The sequence below is a fragment of the Ips typographus genome, linkage group LG9 (genome assembly GCF_016097725.1).
Source record: "Ips typographus isolate SLU linkage group LG9, UJ_Ityp_2.0, whole genome shotgun sequence".
In the NCBI taxonomy this organism is placed as follows: domain Eukaryota; kingdom Metazoa; phylum Arthropoda; class Insecta; order Coleoptera; family Curculionidae; genus Ips; species Ips typographus.
In genome coordinates, this window is record NC_138430.1 from 6,596,696 (window position 1) to 6,614,268 (window position 17,573).

At 35.1% G+C, this 17,573-nt stretch overlaps 2 protein-coding genes and 1 long non-coding RNA gene across 4 annotated transcripts; 1 reads left to right on the forward strand and 2 right to left on the reverse strand.

The window, feature by feature from the left end:
- Positions 1–630: 630 nt before the first annotated feature.
- LOC145733997 (uncharacterized) lies at positions 631–3,174 on the forward strand. The gene is made up of 2 exons (XR_014179318.1): positions 631–2,056; positions 2,795–3,174. It is a non-coding gene; the product is annotated as an uncharacterized LOC145733997 (long non-coding RNA).
- On the reverse strand, positions 2,998–10,058 carry LOC145733966 (uncharacterized). The gene is given in 7 exon segments (XM_081987010.1): positions 2,998–3,586; positions 3,588–3,629; positions 3,955–4,094; positions 4,239–4,657; positions 4,713–4,886; positions 4,937–5,129; positions 9,864–10,058. Coding segments are annotated over 7 exon segments (1,155 nt in total). The 5' UTR covers positions 9,894–10,058; the 3' UTR covers positions 2,998–3,429.
- A 3,047-nt stretch (positions 10,059–13,105) lies between these two features.
- l(3)mbn (lethal (3) malignant blood neoplasm) lies at positions 13,106–16,880 on the reverse strand. 2 transcript variants are annotated; one of them, XM_081986997.1, is made up of 9 exons: positions 16,750–16,880; positions 16,182–16,293; positions 14,911–15,042; positions 14,620–14,856; positions 14,496–14,567; positions 13,839–14,441; positions 13,630–13,779; positions 13,450–13,579; positions 13,106–13,389 (listed from the first exon to the last, which is right to left on the reverse strand). In XM_081986997.1, the coding sequence occupies exons 1-9, from the start codon at positions 16,774–16,776 to the stop codon at positions 13,209–13,211; spliced, it is 1,644 nt and encodes a 547-aa protein (XP_081843123.1). In that variant the 5' UTR covers positions 16,777–16,880; the 3' UTR covers positions 13,106–13,208. The 2 variants fall into 2 exon arrangements, with proteins under 2 accessions (XP_081843123.1, XP_081843122.1); XM_081986996.1 differs by having other exon boundaries at positions 16,182–16,302.
- Between the last annotated feature and the right edge of the window lie 693 nt (positions 16,881–17,573).

Consider the following 17,573-nt stretch of genomic DNA (forward strand, 5'->3'; position numbering starts at 1 on the left):
TTTAGTATTTATAAGTAGATTCTTGAGAGGTTTGTAAGCTTTTGGAGGCCTCTAGAATTTTTAAGGAATCTTGGACCAAATAATCATAGTGGCAACTGCTGTTTTAAAGTGTTTAGAAGCTAAAACTTTCCCTTCGTCTAGGATTGCTTCTGTTTGTCTGCCTCTCATTCTGTTTCTATTATTGTTGCCAGTAGGTTGTCCTTCCATCTTTTCTTTGGTCTTCCTGTTGGCATTTTGCTGTAAGGTTTATTATTTTTGGAGATGTTAGCTAATCTGTCAGGTGCCGTTCTATCAACATAATTATCCCAGTCTCTTTTCCTTGCTTTTACCCATTTGTTAATGCTCTGGATGTTACATTTCTCCCTTATGCTCTTATTTGTTTGTCTGTCTCTAAGGGTTATTATTACCTTTTATTATTCTCTTGGTTGTATATGTTGTGTGGTGTACAGGGTGATTTATTATAAATAACTATTGATGGATATTTTACTTGTTTTGATGTTAATCGTACTACAAAGTAAAAATTAGTATAGTTATGACCTACAACCTAAATTTCTGCTTAGAAAAAAACTGACTTAAAAATAAAACTTTGAAAACTTGCTATTAAGTATAATAATTTCCATTGAAGAAGATTCTTCTCTTTCTTTCTGCCTTTTTTTCTGAAAAGATGATGAAAAGTGATGAATTCGCAATTCAACTACTTTAGTTGTGTTATAGGAATGTCAATACATTTTGAGTAACTCAAGCTGATGCTAAATTTACAAATTGTCCACTTTTTGGCAACATCAGTCACATGATCCTTATCTAACTTCTTTTATTTATAGAATTTTACATCAATCTTTTGTGGTTACAAACCATAAACAAATTTTTAGAATAGCGGAGTAGGTGTATTAAAGTATAATGTCTTGAAACTGAATTAAAATTCCAAAAAGTTATTTGACAAATCGAAATTAGAATTTTCTTATACGCAATAAATTATTTTTCATTACTTAATCCCGTATTGCTTAAGTTACTTATAAGATTGAAAGTACAAAACTACAAAGAGACGTAAATCATTTTTTTAATAAGGTTATAAATTGTGATGAGATGTTTTATAAAGATTAGGAAAATTCAAAAGTGTTATTAGTTATTGCAAATACTAACCTAATATCTGTCAAGATTATTATTAATTAATCATAATTAATTTACAATTATTAATGGTACCTAACTGAAACAACTAGGAAACTGAACTAACTATATTAATCAGAAGAAAGGTAAAACACCGAAGCGTAACACGATCGTGCATAGGTATAACAATAATTTCCTTTTGTTATCTGCTCTGCCTTTGTTAATTACATCAATAGTTCCCAGTAATTCGGCATGAAAACTACTTAAAAGCCAAATTACGGCAATCAAACAGAGACATTAAAGTAGAAATCCATCGCTATTATTTATTTATTATGCGAATTGCCCAATAATTAAGTTTCTCCGGATTCGCCCATTTTTTGCATTTAAACGATTTCTTTACGCAGAAAAAATTACACGTTTTGTCGATACGGGTGCGCACCCAACGGTAAAGATTGAAAACAAATAATTAGACGTTTTAGTGTAGTTTTTTTCCACGTTGTGCATTTTTAAATATTGTAGAGAACCCGTCTTTTTAGATTTCCGCTTCCTTTTATGGAATAGGGCCTGGATTGGCAATTATAACACTAATCTTAATGGATTCAAATTTTATCAGAAAAATTACCTAATTACTCGGGAGAATAAACAGAAGAAATGTTTATTGTGAGTAGCACTTTCATACAAATTTTGAATGTAGGCAAAATCCCATTAGTTCACTAAACGATTTTAAGCGATTATCGACCTCATTCATCTACCCCGGGTATAACTACTATAGGTACTACTTTGATAATAGCTGGTTTTTCAAATTTAAAGAGCCACGTGTATATTTAATGGCCATTTGTTTTGTAAGGCCACTCTCATTTAAGTAGCCATTTTTGAGTACTAATACTAATAATCAAAATGGCTGGAAAGTACCACAATTCAACTTACAATAATGGTACAATATATACAGTGCGTTTTTTTTAACGCGCAACATAGGATTTTACGTGTTAAATTTTTAAGTCCATGTTAGACCATTTTATTTTGGAACTGCAAGTCTATAACTTGACGGGTGTGTCTTTAGTACCCTGAAGCTTAAGTAAGTCTAGCAATTTTGTCTAAAAAGTGATTAAAAACTGGAAAAAAATCATTTTTTTTCGAAAAGATTTTATCGTTCCATACTCCCTGTATGCATTGTTGTTCCTTGTTGTTTTTATACTGGCAGGGCAGGTAACAGGTAAAGTGACATATTTTGACTGCATCACGACCCGACATCTTTTGAACGTCAAAAGGGCATTTTATGATTGTTTGGAATACTGTTTGGCTTCAAACGGAGGTCACTTTGAACAATTCACTTATAAAAATACTTCTTTTGTTCTTAACTTTCTTGATATAAAGTTAATGATCACCCTGTTTTACTTTCTACGCCAAATTTTACCTGCTACCTGCCGTGCCAGTATCAAAAACAACAAAGAACAACAATGCATACAGGGAGTATGAAACGATAAAACCTTTTCGAAAAAAGATGATTTTTTGCAAGCTTTTTAACACTTTTTAGGCCGAATTGTTAAACTTACTTAAGCTTCAGGGTACGAAACAGCCACCCGTCAAGTTTTATACTTGTAGTTCCAAAATAACATGGTCTAACATGGGCTTAAAAATTTAACACGTAAAATCCTATGTTGCGCGTTAAAAAAAACGCACTGTAGAGAAGTAGTCTAGCGCCATCTCTAGTTTAACTAACACACTGCTAGTAGTTTTCAATTAGTAGTACCGCTACTATTTTGGCCGGTATTACAGTGAACCGTAATGAACAGGTTTTCTTGTTAGTTTGATTCAAGCGTCATAGATGTCGCTACTACTAAAATAGTATAGTGTTTTGCTTAAACCTCCATGGTTCTTGGATAAAAAAAGCCGTTATTGTAAAAATAATTTTTATTGTTATTCACCCGCTATTAACCTGTTCCTTTCTAAACCTTTGGATTTCTGGGTATTTTTAGCGTGACAGGGAAAATGAACTGACTGTGGTACTTACACTACAACTGTACAGAACATGAATATGGGTTCCTGGATTAGAGTTTTGCAACTTTAATCCTAGAAATCCATTCGGCATTGCATATTTATGGCACCTACAGGTTAAACTATAATAAATATCTAGGTGTAGCTAGAAAAAAGTTATTAAAGCTAAAAGTTGCATGTAGGGTTAATAAATTATTTTTCCTTATTAAATAACTAGAGTCTCTGTCCAGATTCAACATTCTGGCAAGATAACCGCGACTTTGATGTGAAATCATGGCAGTATAGAACGATCACAGCACTAACACACTCATACTGAACTATCCAGCGCTATCAGTAAGGGTTAGGGTCGTACGGAGTGGCCCTAAAGCCCACATATCGGTTGTTTTTCCTATGCTGGAACCCTTCGCCCGGTTTGGCGTTGTAGTAGATCACCCTTCTGATTCCGAACGGGTCGATATAACCAAAACTTCCGGTTTTTTTCGTTTCCAGGTCCGGTTTCTTCTTCATGGTAAGCTCTAGGAATGTAGTACCTGAAGATTATAGCTAGTTATTCGTTTATTTAAGTCACGTGACATTTGTGTTGTGAAGTCATTACTGTCAATTCAAATACAAATATCGTCTGGAAACAAAACCACCTTTTGGTTGGTGTACAATCGAGTACCGTAGAAAGTGGTACAAAAGAGGTCAATTACAATTACCAATGATATGAACCTTCTTTGGTTTGTCAACACACTTGCTCTCATTTTAGGCAACCAGGCAAACAACTTTCTTAGGAAATAACTACGTTTTCACAGTTAATTCTTTTTTGCTTTTAGAGACGATATTTGTTCAGAATCACAAAATTAGTTTCAATACCTAAATCCGTCATTAGTCACCGAAACTCCGTCGTATTCAGGGAACTGCTTATCGTAACCAGTACCAATTCGCGCCTGGGCGTACTTTTTGGTACCTCTGTATGTATGCCCCTGTTTGTCAATTGGATAAGTAGGACCGTTCTGAAAAACAAACTAAAAATGTCAAGCTGAAACTTTTCTGTCAACTGTCAGTTGACGTAGGAAAGAAAGGAAAGTTGTATACATGACTTTACTAGACTCTTCATGGTCATGGGACTACTACTAAAGCACAGTTTTTTCACTAACCTGAAAGAAAACGTTCTGCCCTAAAGGATTAACGTAAGGGTTGTACTCCACCGAGTTCTGATCCGTTTCCGTATAACTCGGTCTTTGAGTAGACGTTTCGTGGTACTGCAAGTTGTTTATAGCCTGCACGTTCTTCAAGTACTCCAAAGGCAGTCCGGTTGACGTTTCTACTTCCGGAGTGGCGGTACTGACTTGGAAACCGCCTGGGGTGATTTCGACTAAGGGTTTTTCCGTAGGGCTCACCAAAGATAGAACCGTTGAAGATGGTAGGGCGTTGTGGGATATTTCCACGTGTGGTCCAATGTTGGGGGATGATCCAAAATGGGACACGTCTGGTTTGTAAGTGGTGGGGGAAATGATGCATGAAGCGCATGGTGTTGCGGTTGATGATACTGAAGATGGTGGCTGAGGAGTGGTCACTGAAAATGTATCAATTTGAATATTTGCACACAGCTGATAGTTTACTAGCACTACCTCGATAAGGTGGTACGGAATTGGTTGGTACCAGAGTACCAGCTGAGGATGGGTACTTCTTTGCAGCCTTAACAGCATCACCTACAGGAATGTTCCTACCCACGTACAGATTCTTGCTCTTGGTGATTCGATACCCTAAGTGGTCGGCTACGTAGTCTCGTTGTCGTAGAATACCTGTGCAGAACCTCAAGTAAAATGGGCTTAGAAACCAAAATTCAACTTACCATCGTCATCAATCCAGGCGTATGAACCTATTACAGTACCATCTTCAAGTCGTTTCTCTTTGCGATACTGCCCGCTCAAAGTTTGGTACCTGAAGTACCTTTCAGGTCCTTCATCAGTTTGGATGTGATACTGGGGGTTTGATGGGGTGTCGTAGGTGGTTCCAGAGTGTATGAAGAGTGTCGTGTGCAGCAACTAAAATAATAATATTTGTTTTGGAATAGTTAACGTATTTATAATCACATATGTGCTTATTTGGGGCACATTAACCAGAGTCCTTGACTATTGTATTGACTTGACAACTTAACGAACAAAAGAACCCTATAAAACATAATGAAGACTCCATTATTATTTTGTCTCTATTGTTTTGAATTACTTAAGCCTGACCTTATAAACAATACACGTCTGTGATAAGTTTTGTATTCCAAAAAAGTCAATTTCAATGTCATTACCAATTGGTACCATTAACCCACGCCGTAAAAATGTTAATTAACTCTGCCTGTAAATTTTGCGGTTGTAACTACGGAATTCCTTGATTTAAATTTATATTATCCGGATGACGAAAATGGACTAAACAGCTTTTTGGGTGACATAATCAATGGCGTTTAACAACAAATAGTGAAATGGTGGGCGATCGCGAGTGGGCTAAATTTCAAAACTCCCCTTACCAAATATGGACGGGTCTCACTGAAATACTTGCGCAAACTACTTGCAATTACTCGCAAACTCGAGTTTTTTCGTTTATTTTTATTCAATAATTTTTGCAATTAAATTCCGTGGGTCGAATTTAAATTCCCAGGGATTTTGAATGAATCGAACAAGGAACCAAATTACGTATGCGCAAGCTGCGATCTAATGGTAATGATCTTGGTACCCATTCGTGGACGAATGGGTCACGTACCCGGTAACTAGAAATTGAAAATCGGAACCGTTTTTGGGGCCGGTACTGCTCGAATTAACGTTGGTATTGTGTCTCTTAATTGCGATTTCCCTTCCAAACGTGATTTTAATTTCGTTTGTACCGTGACCGAGTCGGATGGGGTTAAGTTCGGTTGTATAATAATAATAATATTATGACAGTTGCCAGATTATCTGTTAATCATTTTAATACTCATTTACAGAACTTCAACTGCTGATAATAATTTTCAGTGTCCCCTGTATATTTTGTCTCACAATATGGTCTCTGAATAATGCATATCATAGCATGAAGGTGCAAGTGCAAACGTGAAATGACATGAATTCGGTGAGAATTGGGCCAGTTTTCGTTACAAATACTTATTTAAATGGTCGTTTTTGTTTTACTTGTGGCCTCCATCAAATTGGAATTTTTATTGCCCGAGAAATTTTGCTTTCTCTTGATACTACTAGCACAGGTGACAATTGAATCTAAATAATTCACGTTGCACAAGATATACTTAGGTAATCGTCCGGTTTCAATAATTATTCACACATACATACACAAAAAGTACGCACTGCGGAAAGTAAGTTAAAAAAATTAAAAATCCATTAATTAACGGAACAATTAGTGCTATTGTTTCGAAATCGGTCATGTGAAAATTGGGAAAATCAGGCGTTGTCTGATTGTGTTGCGGTGTTGCATCAATCATATGTGTGAATGTTAAATAGGGCGGATTTTCTTGTTGTTGTTGGGTTCCGTAAACCAGTCGGTTAACATACATTTTTAACGTTTGGAAAACCAGACCTAGAACATGAAATGAAATTTCTACCAAGAAATGCTTCAAATTTTAATGTTTCCCAGGAAGTCGATTAGTTATTCGATAAATACTTTCACACAACATAGTGTCACGCCCAAAAAGATGACTCGACCGTTTTGCAGTAGAAAGGGTCAACAACTCGAACAGAATCAATTTTAAATAAACTTTTGAGATTGACTTTAATAAACTTGTTTGTCCTCCAGGGTCCATTAAAACTTGACAGACTCACAAAACCAAGACAACGTTGGCGGATCATACACTTTTTCCTTGACACTGCTACTATTACGTACGTAACGATTACGAACACATCAAACGGCAAAGGAAGTATAAAACATCATCCTTTTCGTACATAAAAGCGCAATTTCAATGTCACCATTATCGATGCATATTAATTAGACAACGCAACCTTGCTATATTATTTTTCAATGTTCTCGCTTACGAATATAATAATTTGATCCGTATTCCTGACCACGCATTGTTTTTTTGTTTTCTTGGTTCATGTATTTGAACTTAACAGGATTAGACATACCATAAGTCCCGGGTCATAGGTATATTTAATGGAATGACTCAATGTTTGATTAATGATTATTCTAACAACTTTTACGGTAACATCTGTTGGTTTTTTTAATGGTCATAAAGTGATGATTTTGATGTCCAGGTGTAGCTTACTAAGTTTGAATTAATTAATAAAATTACTGGAAACTGCGACACATTTGTTATTTTCAGTTTTAACAGAATCAAATACCGGAAAGTGACGCAATCAACCCAGACCTGATTATTATATTGTTTCAAATGCTGAAAACCACAATTTCACCTTAAAACGTGTGACACACATGATTTACTCGTGTTGGTTTGGTTTTTCTGTACTTTAAGCCTACTTCCCACTTTCACCACTTGAGTAAACCTATAACATTTTGGATTCCACTGAACTTAACCGTCGATTAGTTTTAACTTATTTTGCAACGTTGCAATCTAGTGCAATATATCCGTTGACCATAACAAATCAACCGGATTATTTGGCAATTAAGTTATTATTCGTTGAAGTATTTGCTTAGTTCAAATCCATTCAATTAACCGCAAGTAATTTCATATTAACCAGAACAATAAACTGTTAATAGTATCATAGAAGGAGAACAAATAGAGACTAAGTGATTCATGTAATTTAATAATTTTTGCTGAGAAAGGAAGGAAAAAAACAACTTTCACTGGCTATTGTAGTTCTGTTTGTAAATACTTTAATGCTGGCATATTCATCTAAATAACATGACAAGACTAATTATGGTTTTTAATGTAATTTTGTATTACTGGCTTATAATAACGTATCAGAGTATGTAATTTCAGTGGGTTTACTTCTTGGTACACATGTCCAACCCACAACATCTTTATTACTCTCACCCACGTAACGTCCTTTAATTCTGTAATTCCTCACACCCTTTTACACATTACTTTTTCTCTAATTAATTAATTATTTCTCGTAACGACCTTCATGTGTAACAGAATTTGGTGTTAGCATTATAAATCTTTTGGTAAGGACGACATTCTTGGTCTTATGCAATTTGATGTGTCGCGGCAATTTCACCTTAAAAAAAGAGATTAAGCAGCCAGTCTTCTATTGGGAAAGAGTGATGGTGGAACAGTTTACTTTTACAAGTTCCAACTGTAAATAGGTTTTGTTATTCAGAAAAAATTTCAATAACAGAAATCACCATATTAAGGTATTTGGGTCAAATACGACCAGTTACAAGTTCAAAGTGAGGATTTTTCAAAGTACGTCACGATTCGCAGAGTCTGTAACCCTCGATCCGCTTGTTGATTTTTTAAAAAATCTCCAGGTCAGTACTAAAAGTAATTGTAATGCAAATCGGAAATTGTTTTCTATATAAGGAGATCATATGGTTGCGTAACATTCTTATCGCCTGTTATTTAACGTTCGATAAATTGTTTAAAAAATACTTTCTCCGACTGGTTTTGTGCATATAACGACCTGTAATTACGACAGGAAGTAATTCAGATTTTACGCAATGTTTGGATTCCGTTTAGCGCCTTTGATAGTAAGTTCACATGTGCAGTATTTGCGTGAATCACTGTTCTTAGTTTGTGATTGGCCTAGAATAAGCAGCAAGCTGAAAGCTGCCTTTCTTGACCAATCATAAACTGTCAAAATACTTATATACATTTTTATTAACATAATTTTGGAACTTGCAGAGCCTTTCAAACTAAAAGTGGAACGCGTGCCTGACCGATTAAGGTTCATATTACAACATGAATGAGTAACATTTTACTTTCACTGATACTGGTACATAACAGTGGCTCCTCCTGTTTTTTTTCGGTCGTGCATTTTCCCAAAACGCTTTTTAACGTCGTATATGGGTCGCTTTCTTAAATCACGGTCGTCCAGTGTTGCAGCTCTATGAAAGTAAAAGTGGAAAGTTGCAGCCGCAACCAATTTAGCCGTTAGGAAAAATCGTCACCCTAACCCAAGTGCAAAAATTATAGCCCATAAACTTTGTTTCGTAACATTAGTTTTAAGTAGCACAAGTTATAAATACCACTTGAACTTGCTTGAAACCTGATTTAACCTTACGCAAGGCCGATATGAATTTTCTATACTCATTTTAATTAACTTTTAATATATCCATTGGGCACAGTGTAATTTACTGCCATTAGAGTTAATTCCATGTAATAAAGGTAGGTTTACATAAGATCACAACGTACAGAGTTCAAACACATTATCCTTAATTAAATGGATTACTGAACAATGTCCAAGAACAACATAATTGACGAAAAATCTTAACTATTTACTACTTGAAGTTGATCGAATAATACAGGACCGTAATAGCCATCATTAGGTGAAATAATTTCAATATTACTAAGTTAATTTTTTTATACGTTTTAATTTTTAAATTAAAATAAACTAAGATAAAACCACGCGACATTAACAAGTCTTGGAGCTGTCTTATCAATTTTTACTAAAAATTTATTAATGTTTTAAGTGGAAAATATCGATCAGTTGGACTCTAAATAGTTTGAACAAGTTCAAAAAGCCAATTTTTACAGTGAAAGCGGAAAACCACCATACAATTCAATTATTTGGTTGAGAAAGTAGCGTAACTCACCAAATAGCAGTTAGATTAATAAATAATTAATAAATGCCCAAAGTACAGTAAAACCACAATTTTGACTTAAACGTATGATGACTGACATATAAGCTTACCACTAAAACTCCAATGGGTATATTCCTCATTTTCGATTTTTCTTTAAATTTTAAACACTAACTTAGATGAAAATCGTTGAGCGCGCGCCGCACTCGAAATGCTGTGTCGTCCGCGAATATCCGTTCGCAGGTCGCGCGATCACCAGCTCGTATCGACTCCAGCAGCAACGGCCGGCATATTCGGTATAATTGTTTCTAGGAGTCGCGAATTCGTCCTGGGTAGGCGATTTTCCCCTGCTCAAGTCAGAGGTCGAGCAGCCTTCGCAGTAATCTACATCACCACAACATTGTTGTTTGTTTATGTCCACGATACTGGATACTGGCGGTACCATACCTGGCGATAAATTATTTAAATAGATCACCAGGTTCTGATTGTAGAAAGCCTTGTTTTCTTTGAACCCTTAAAAATGGTAAAAGCTCAATGTTTAAGCACTTTCCTTTTAGGACAAAAAAACATCAGTTTAAACTTCTTTACTTATTAGTTGAACATGCTTAAACTCACCTATTTTTTGGCTTCAATTTGCTAGTGTTGCGTGTCTCTTCCATATTTCTTCCAGTTCATTGTTTTCTGTCAGTAGGGTCAGTTGACACTTGTCACTGTCACAGTGAACTAGATTTTTTTGTAGTACGTTGACCTTTGCAAATGTTTTTTTCAAGTTTTTCGGGTAGAATTGTTTGAAAATTGTGTTTGATGTGCTCGATTGAGTTTGCAAGAGGGAGGTTTGGGATATTATCAATTTGATTCCAGCGTTTTGTCCTATTTTAACTGAAGCTGAACCTTTTATGGTTTACATTGACTATTACCCTTATAAAAAATACAACATAAACAGGTAAGGAGCTTGGTGAATGCCTTTTGTTGTTTGATGTAACTGTTCAACTGTTGTGAGTCAGTATTTTGAGCACTCTAAGCGTTTTTAAAGCATTTTTTAAAGCTAGAGCAGGATTCATCACCGCACTTTATTTGGAATACATTGACACCATAAATTAACACAATTTGACATTTATTTTTGACAGCGCCGACAATTCAATGGCCGCCCTATGTGAATTGTAATAATGTTGTATACCTGCATCAAAGTTTTTTATTTCTTTTACTAAAGTGACATTTTTTAGGTAAAAACCATGTCAAACTGGTGCTATTGGTGGACCGAGGGGGGTTTTGAAACAGCTGAGCCCTAATTTCCTAAAATGAACGGAGCTCCTAAAATGAAGTGGAAAAATTGCAGTGTAAACCAATGGAAGTCATATTATATTTGATTTGGTGCGTTTTGTGGAGTCTGCAAACGTAAGTATCTGTATTTACTCCAACAACCAATTTAAAATAGTTGTTTTGATTATCTTACTAGAATTTTCTCATACGTCATATTACCTACTTATTTTTACTCAAAAACAAGGTGACGTGAGAGAAGCATTCAGAAACAACATTTGACATTTGATTTTATTATTGTCAACTGTCAATTCCTTTAATTTGACAGTTTCCTCTGTTACGTTTTTTGGTTTATTCAAGTTTTAATCTATTAACGACAATATTACTGCCTTAGCACCTTTATCAAAGTACTGATGTGTGCAACTGGCATTTGAGGATATTTTGTGTGGTTAATGCCGTCTTGTATTATGGTGTTTCTGAACTCCTTATGGTAACGGTTAAATGACCATGTTTTAGTGTAGGTTTTAGTTTATTTTATTTTTTTGTGGGTAGTTCCATAAATTTTCTAACTGTAAACTAAAACTGTTAAGACCATGAATTTAGCACATTTGCATAAAAAGTATACTCTCGTTGAGTTAACCGTTTTCAAATAATATGACCCTAAATTCGTGTGCAATTATTAAACCGCTGATGTAATCACCGGACGTTATACACCGAAAACGAAAGTGAAAACCAAATTTTCTTTGCTGGCTTAATATTCAAAATCGTTAGTGAAAAGCACTTTCGTTTTCAGCCCAAACAAGGCCTTAGGCCAGCTTTTTTGGCTTGTTATTGTTTGCGAAGCAAACCAAATTAATTAAAACCTATTGACAATTCTTCAACGTTGCAAGAATAACGGTTACTCAATCACTTATTCTGTAATATCTTCTATTCTTCATTGTCAAGTGTGCTGTAGCTTCTTTAGTACCATTGTTTCTGATTTTTTATTCGTTCGACCCTTGGAGTGATCATCATTATCATCAGATCAGGAATTTTCATTGCAACCGCTTAACAACTACTAGACCAATATATTTTAATGGCTTGACGTTCGCAACCACCCAAAGGTAAATCGAGGCGTTAAACCAATACCATGGTGGGCGTTCGAAGGTTGTCGTGGTCGGCATTATCGGGAGCCACCGTACTAATATGGCAAATGACTAAAAAGCTGGACCAAAGAGACCGTTGCTTGTTACCGATTTAAAAAAAAAAACGGTATGGTTGTTGACCACGACACTGTCAAGGCTGTCACGTGGGTTCTTTAAATGGTGACGTAGTTTGCTGAATATTAATACAACAGGATATTGATAACACAAGTAGTTCAGTAGCTAAAGTTAGGGCGAAATTTGAAGGAAAACCATGTAAATTTACAACATTGTTAATCATAGCTGTGGCGCTTAAGGTCGTGAAATTATAGAGTTACAGCATTGAATAACGACGGCTATTTTTTGAAAAGTTACGAATGTTTGAACCGTGACCCCATCGTATGCAAACGAACCAGTTACTTAACGAGTTGATGCTGAGTTATGCAGAATATCTGTGCCAATGCCTTCCTGATATGAGTTATATTTCAAACATGTAGGAGAATTTTCATATAAAAAATTTCCATGCGGATGCACGTTGGTTGTCTAAGGTCAAAAACACGTAACACTCGTAAGGTTAAGGTTTGTCGTGATTATACCATTAATTTTCATTAACCATAAAAACACAATAAGCAATTAATACTACTGCAAAAAGTAGAGTTATTTTCTTTGAATTATTAAAGATGATGACGCGATGATAAGAAAATGTACACTTTTGAAGATGTAGGAGTAAAAAACCTCCAATGTCGAACGTATACAGATTGCATTACAACAATGGTACTGCTAACATATAGGCTCGTTTGATTGGAATAAACACCTTCAAAGATAAATGGGAAATGGTTAGCATAAATTTACTAAACAATGCCGGTATCAAATTTTCTAAGCTAAGCCTTGAAGAATTTTGCATCTGTTTTAATTTGGATCGTATGACAACAACACTTCATAAATCAGACTTTGTACAAAAGTAATAAAACAACGTATTTTTTTATATGATTGTATTGGCTTGTGATAACTTACTTAATTGAGTAGACAGTCATAAAATTTAAACTAAATAAAAACTGATGCTATTTGCACCACTTAAATCTATAAGGGATACCACACAAACTCAAAACTCTTCAATCCAAAAGTTTTCTCCGTTTCTGGTTTGGGGGTATCATCAGACTCCAGTCCCAAGTTAATAAACTTTACTTTAGGTCTATAACCGTTTTCATCCGCTATGTACGTCACTACCCTGCTGATTCCATCCCTTCCATTTACAAAGTAACTACAAATCGGTTTTATATTACAATTAAGTTTTGTACAAGTTGTGTTACAAACATCTCACCCTCCTATTTTGGCCCCGTTTTTCAACCCCTTCTCGTAATGACCATGAAAACCGACAGTGTAATGGAATTTGTAAAGCAAATTAGTAATGTCTTTCTCGTCGATTCCAGCTGGCAGACCGTCTTCCATGCCTAAATTGATCACTTATAGTGTTTTGCTACTAAATACCTAAATCAGATACCTGGAAACTTATCTTTGATTGGGATATCTTGTTTTTTGTCCCCGCCCACATGGATGAACCCATCAGACACTGAAATGGGTGGTAACGTGGAAGGAGGAGAAACTCCTTGACCACCAACAGGTAATTGCAAAGGGTTAGGTTCGGGGGCATCTAAATTAAAAAAATTTGAATTTTGATATGGTCTACAAATTTTTCGAACATGTACTCACCTGATTGTCCAGCCGGCCCCAACCCAGGTCCTGACTGGATATTTCCTTGTTGATTAGCAGGACCGCCGTTGCCACTTTGACCATTGCTCACTTGCACATTCGGTGATTGTTCTTGAACATTGACTCCGCCATTACTTAACTCACCACCTGGACTAGCATTATTTGTATATGGTCCAGATGGTCCCGAGTTTCCAAATTGGCTGGGACTTTCTTGTCCATTTTCGACATTTACTGGGGTTTGTCCTTGCTGACTGTAGTCACCCAATCCACTGTTAGTGGGATCACCACCCACATTTGAGTATTGCCCATTAGTGTTGCCAAGTTGACTTCCTGGGCCTTCTTGTTCATTTCCTTTGTTGTCACTTTGCGTATTTGGAGCACCAACACCTAAATTGACTAAGGGATTCTGCAAGTTTCCTATTTCAGGCTGTTTATTAAGTTCTTGACTTCCAAATGTGTTATAGTTGGTACTTTGAGGCCCTGAAACAGCTTGATATGCTGGGGGAAGATTTGTTATAGACGGTCCTCCACTTCCGATTGGTTGCTGTCCGTTTTCTTTATCAACAGTTGGCTGGTTAACATTAGTATTTGGTGCTATTTGACCTAAAATTACTGTACTTAAGTTTCTGGAAAACTATTATAGCTTTAAGCACTAACCATTAGCAGTATTTTGATATACAAAAGGTTGCACTGGTTGAGGCTTGGGAGTGCTAATCAGTCCGCAGCTTGCTGAAATCCACCATTATAAACGGAAAAGTTTTATTTTTCCTTAAAATCTTACCACAAGCTGGTCGTATAGTAGACTGAGTGGTGAACTTGTTCACTTTCTCTGTGGTCGCAGCAATCTCTGGTCGTACACTAGACTGAATAGTGAATTTTTCTTCTTCCTTAGTATTAGAAACACCATTTCCTGGTAGTGACAGAGGGTTTGGTTGGGGAAGTAGTGGCAAGTTGGCCTGTTTCCGGTATTTGTTAGCTTCCGGGGAAATTTCACCCTTAAAAGGCGAACCATCCAGTGCTAAAATCAAGATTGTTCCAACAAAACTCATCAGGCTCTAAACTGCTAACTTACGTGCGCTAATTCGTAAATTTCTCATACTTAGTATCTTAAAATCGCCATTTTCATCAGTTGCATACACTGTTACGTGGTAAATGCCGTCTGCTGTGATAAAACCAAACTCACCCTGTATTATTCCCTTGTCATCTGTGGAATAAAACAAAAAAGTAAATTTGAGCCTAAAAAATTGCAATTAATAAAATTAATGCGTCAAAACTTGATGGTTCTATAAAATAAAAGTTTTCAATAATCTTTTCAGAAACTTTTACCCACATTTCCCCCCCTTTTCTCTTCACTGTATTACCATAAATCATATCTACAACACAAAACCCGCGATGAGGTTTATTAATTATATTTCCGCATTTTCTCAAGAAATCGGTTGCGTAAATGAATCATGCCACGTCAAAAGTCCATTGTAAAGAAGGAAAACTACAAGAAAAACTCGATTCGGCGGTGAGGCAGGAGGGTAGCGCGGCTTTTTCGGGGCAACAATGGACAATATATTAGCGGAAAAAAAATCAATATTAACTCAATGGATAAAAGGCCTTCCAGCGAACGAGGCCGTTTATATGAAAGCCTTTTCGATGCTTTGTTCGTTTGGAAAATATTATAAAAGCTTTTCTTGTTGTCGCTTTTAATATTTCCCCTGACTCGTTCGGGTTCAGTAAGCCGTTTGTGTCGGAATAATGCCTGTGTACCGACCTAAAACTGCACGTGTATCTGGGGGACCCTAAAACATCTACAAAATTTAAATTTTTTATAATAATTCTTTCCTTACTATTTCAATAAATTAAAATTTACAAAAAGCATGTTTTTGTTTCTGCACGTGATGGTGTAGGAACTACTACACATTATGGTTTATACAGTTTAGGTTTAATAAAAGAAAACAGGAATTCATGAAAATATTATTTAATTACGCTGTTTTGTATGCACAGTTTCTTGGAGAGTAAAAATTCTTGACACGTTTCAATCACAAAAAGCTTTTAAAGTTTCAATATTTCCAGAAAAGTGCTCGTTTTGTTCTGAATAATAATTCAGTCTCCATTTGTAAAGTAATAACAGCGGTTTATGGTTTAATTCCACACTCAAACGGACCAATATTTTGTGTCACAAATTTGCTCAAATAAAATGCAAACAAATGTATGTCAATATTTACTATGCCTCTAATATATTTTATTATTTTTCCAGGTAAATGAGCAAAAGAAGAGCAAAGCTGCTAAATATCGAGATAGTACCAGTAAGTTTTTTAACAAATTTTAGTTTTTTTGTGTGTCTAAGAATCTTACCCTTTTTCTCATGCCTGTGTTGTTGACCATCTATAGTAAAGCCGAATTCGTAGGGATGGTCTTCATCAGTGTTTTTTACCGCCAAAGTTGTCACAACAGTAAGCAATAAAACCTGAAATATCTAACAACAATTACATAACAATGATAATTGTAATAAAAAATCGATTTATACAAATTAGTACCATCATGACTACTATATTAGAAGTAATGATTGTAATAAAGTTCAATTTTCCAGTTATTAGTTATTCATACAAATTGTGCTATGAAGGTCGCTTTGGCACAATTCTTTGACGTTTATTTATTGGTACAACTCAGTAAAAGTGACGTCAGACATGGAAATAATTACGTCTGCACTAAGGTTCTTATAAAAATCAATATTTTAGGAGTGTAAAACAATGTTGATTTTGGGCCGTCAGAGCCAATTAGTACTTTTAAATAAAATTTTAATAATTTCAAGGTTTACCCAAAATCAGAACTTAATAGTGTAACATCTATTTTTGTCACCAAAATTTAAAAAAAAATGTTTAAATAAGCAGTGTAAATACTATTGAAACAAAACTGTACTTACTTGAAACACTAACATTTTTTCGGTCATACTTTACGGCTTAAAATCACCTGGAAAGACACGCAACTTTGAAAATGGCGGGTAATTTCTTACCCCAATCTAAACAATTGATTTTCAGAATCTTTCAGCTTTTATCTTACCTCCCGCCACTAAAAAGTAGGGAAGGTGTTTTACCCCAATGAGTTACCACATTTAGATTATGGAAATATTTAATTAGTGTTTCAGATTGTATGAAAAACATTATTAAAAACTCCTCCTCCCTACTTGAATGTACTTGATTTTAATCATTTTTAGAAAATAGCATATTGTGGTTGAAACATATTTTTGAGGATTTGTAATGAACTGATGTTAAAGGATTTCTAAATGTGAAACTCGTCGGTTTTGACAATAGAAGATACACAAGCTACCAAATAAATAGTAAACACAATCTATAGTAAGCATCCTTGAATGGTTAATATTGCCTTGATTAGCGATGTGAGCAAAAATAGCACTTTTGACTAAAAAAATTTCGAATCTAATTAGTATTTTGTATCAATACATTTTGGAAATTTATTTTGTTTCTAGAGACCTTTTTAAAAGTTACATTAACAATTTTACTTGGCTTTGTTTAATAAACACATTAAGGACTAATCGTTTTGACATTATTAAACAGGGAAGTTAATACCAAATATTGTGAAGGTAATAACAATTTATAAAAGACAAAACTAATTTTTAAATATCTCGGAATCACTTACGCATTAATACATCTGAAGGTGTGCATTTTAATATACGATAGCTCATAAATAATAACTTATTAGCTAAGGTCAGGGTTGTTCTTAGGCAATTAC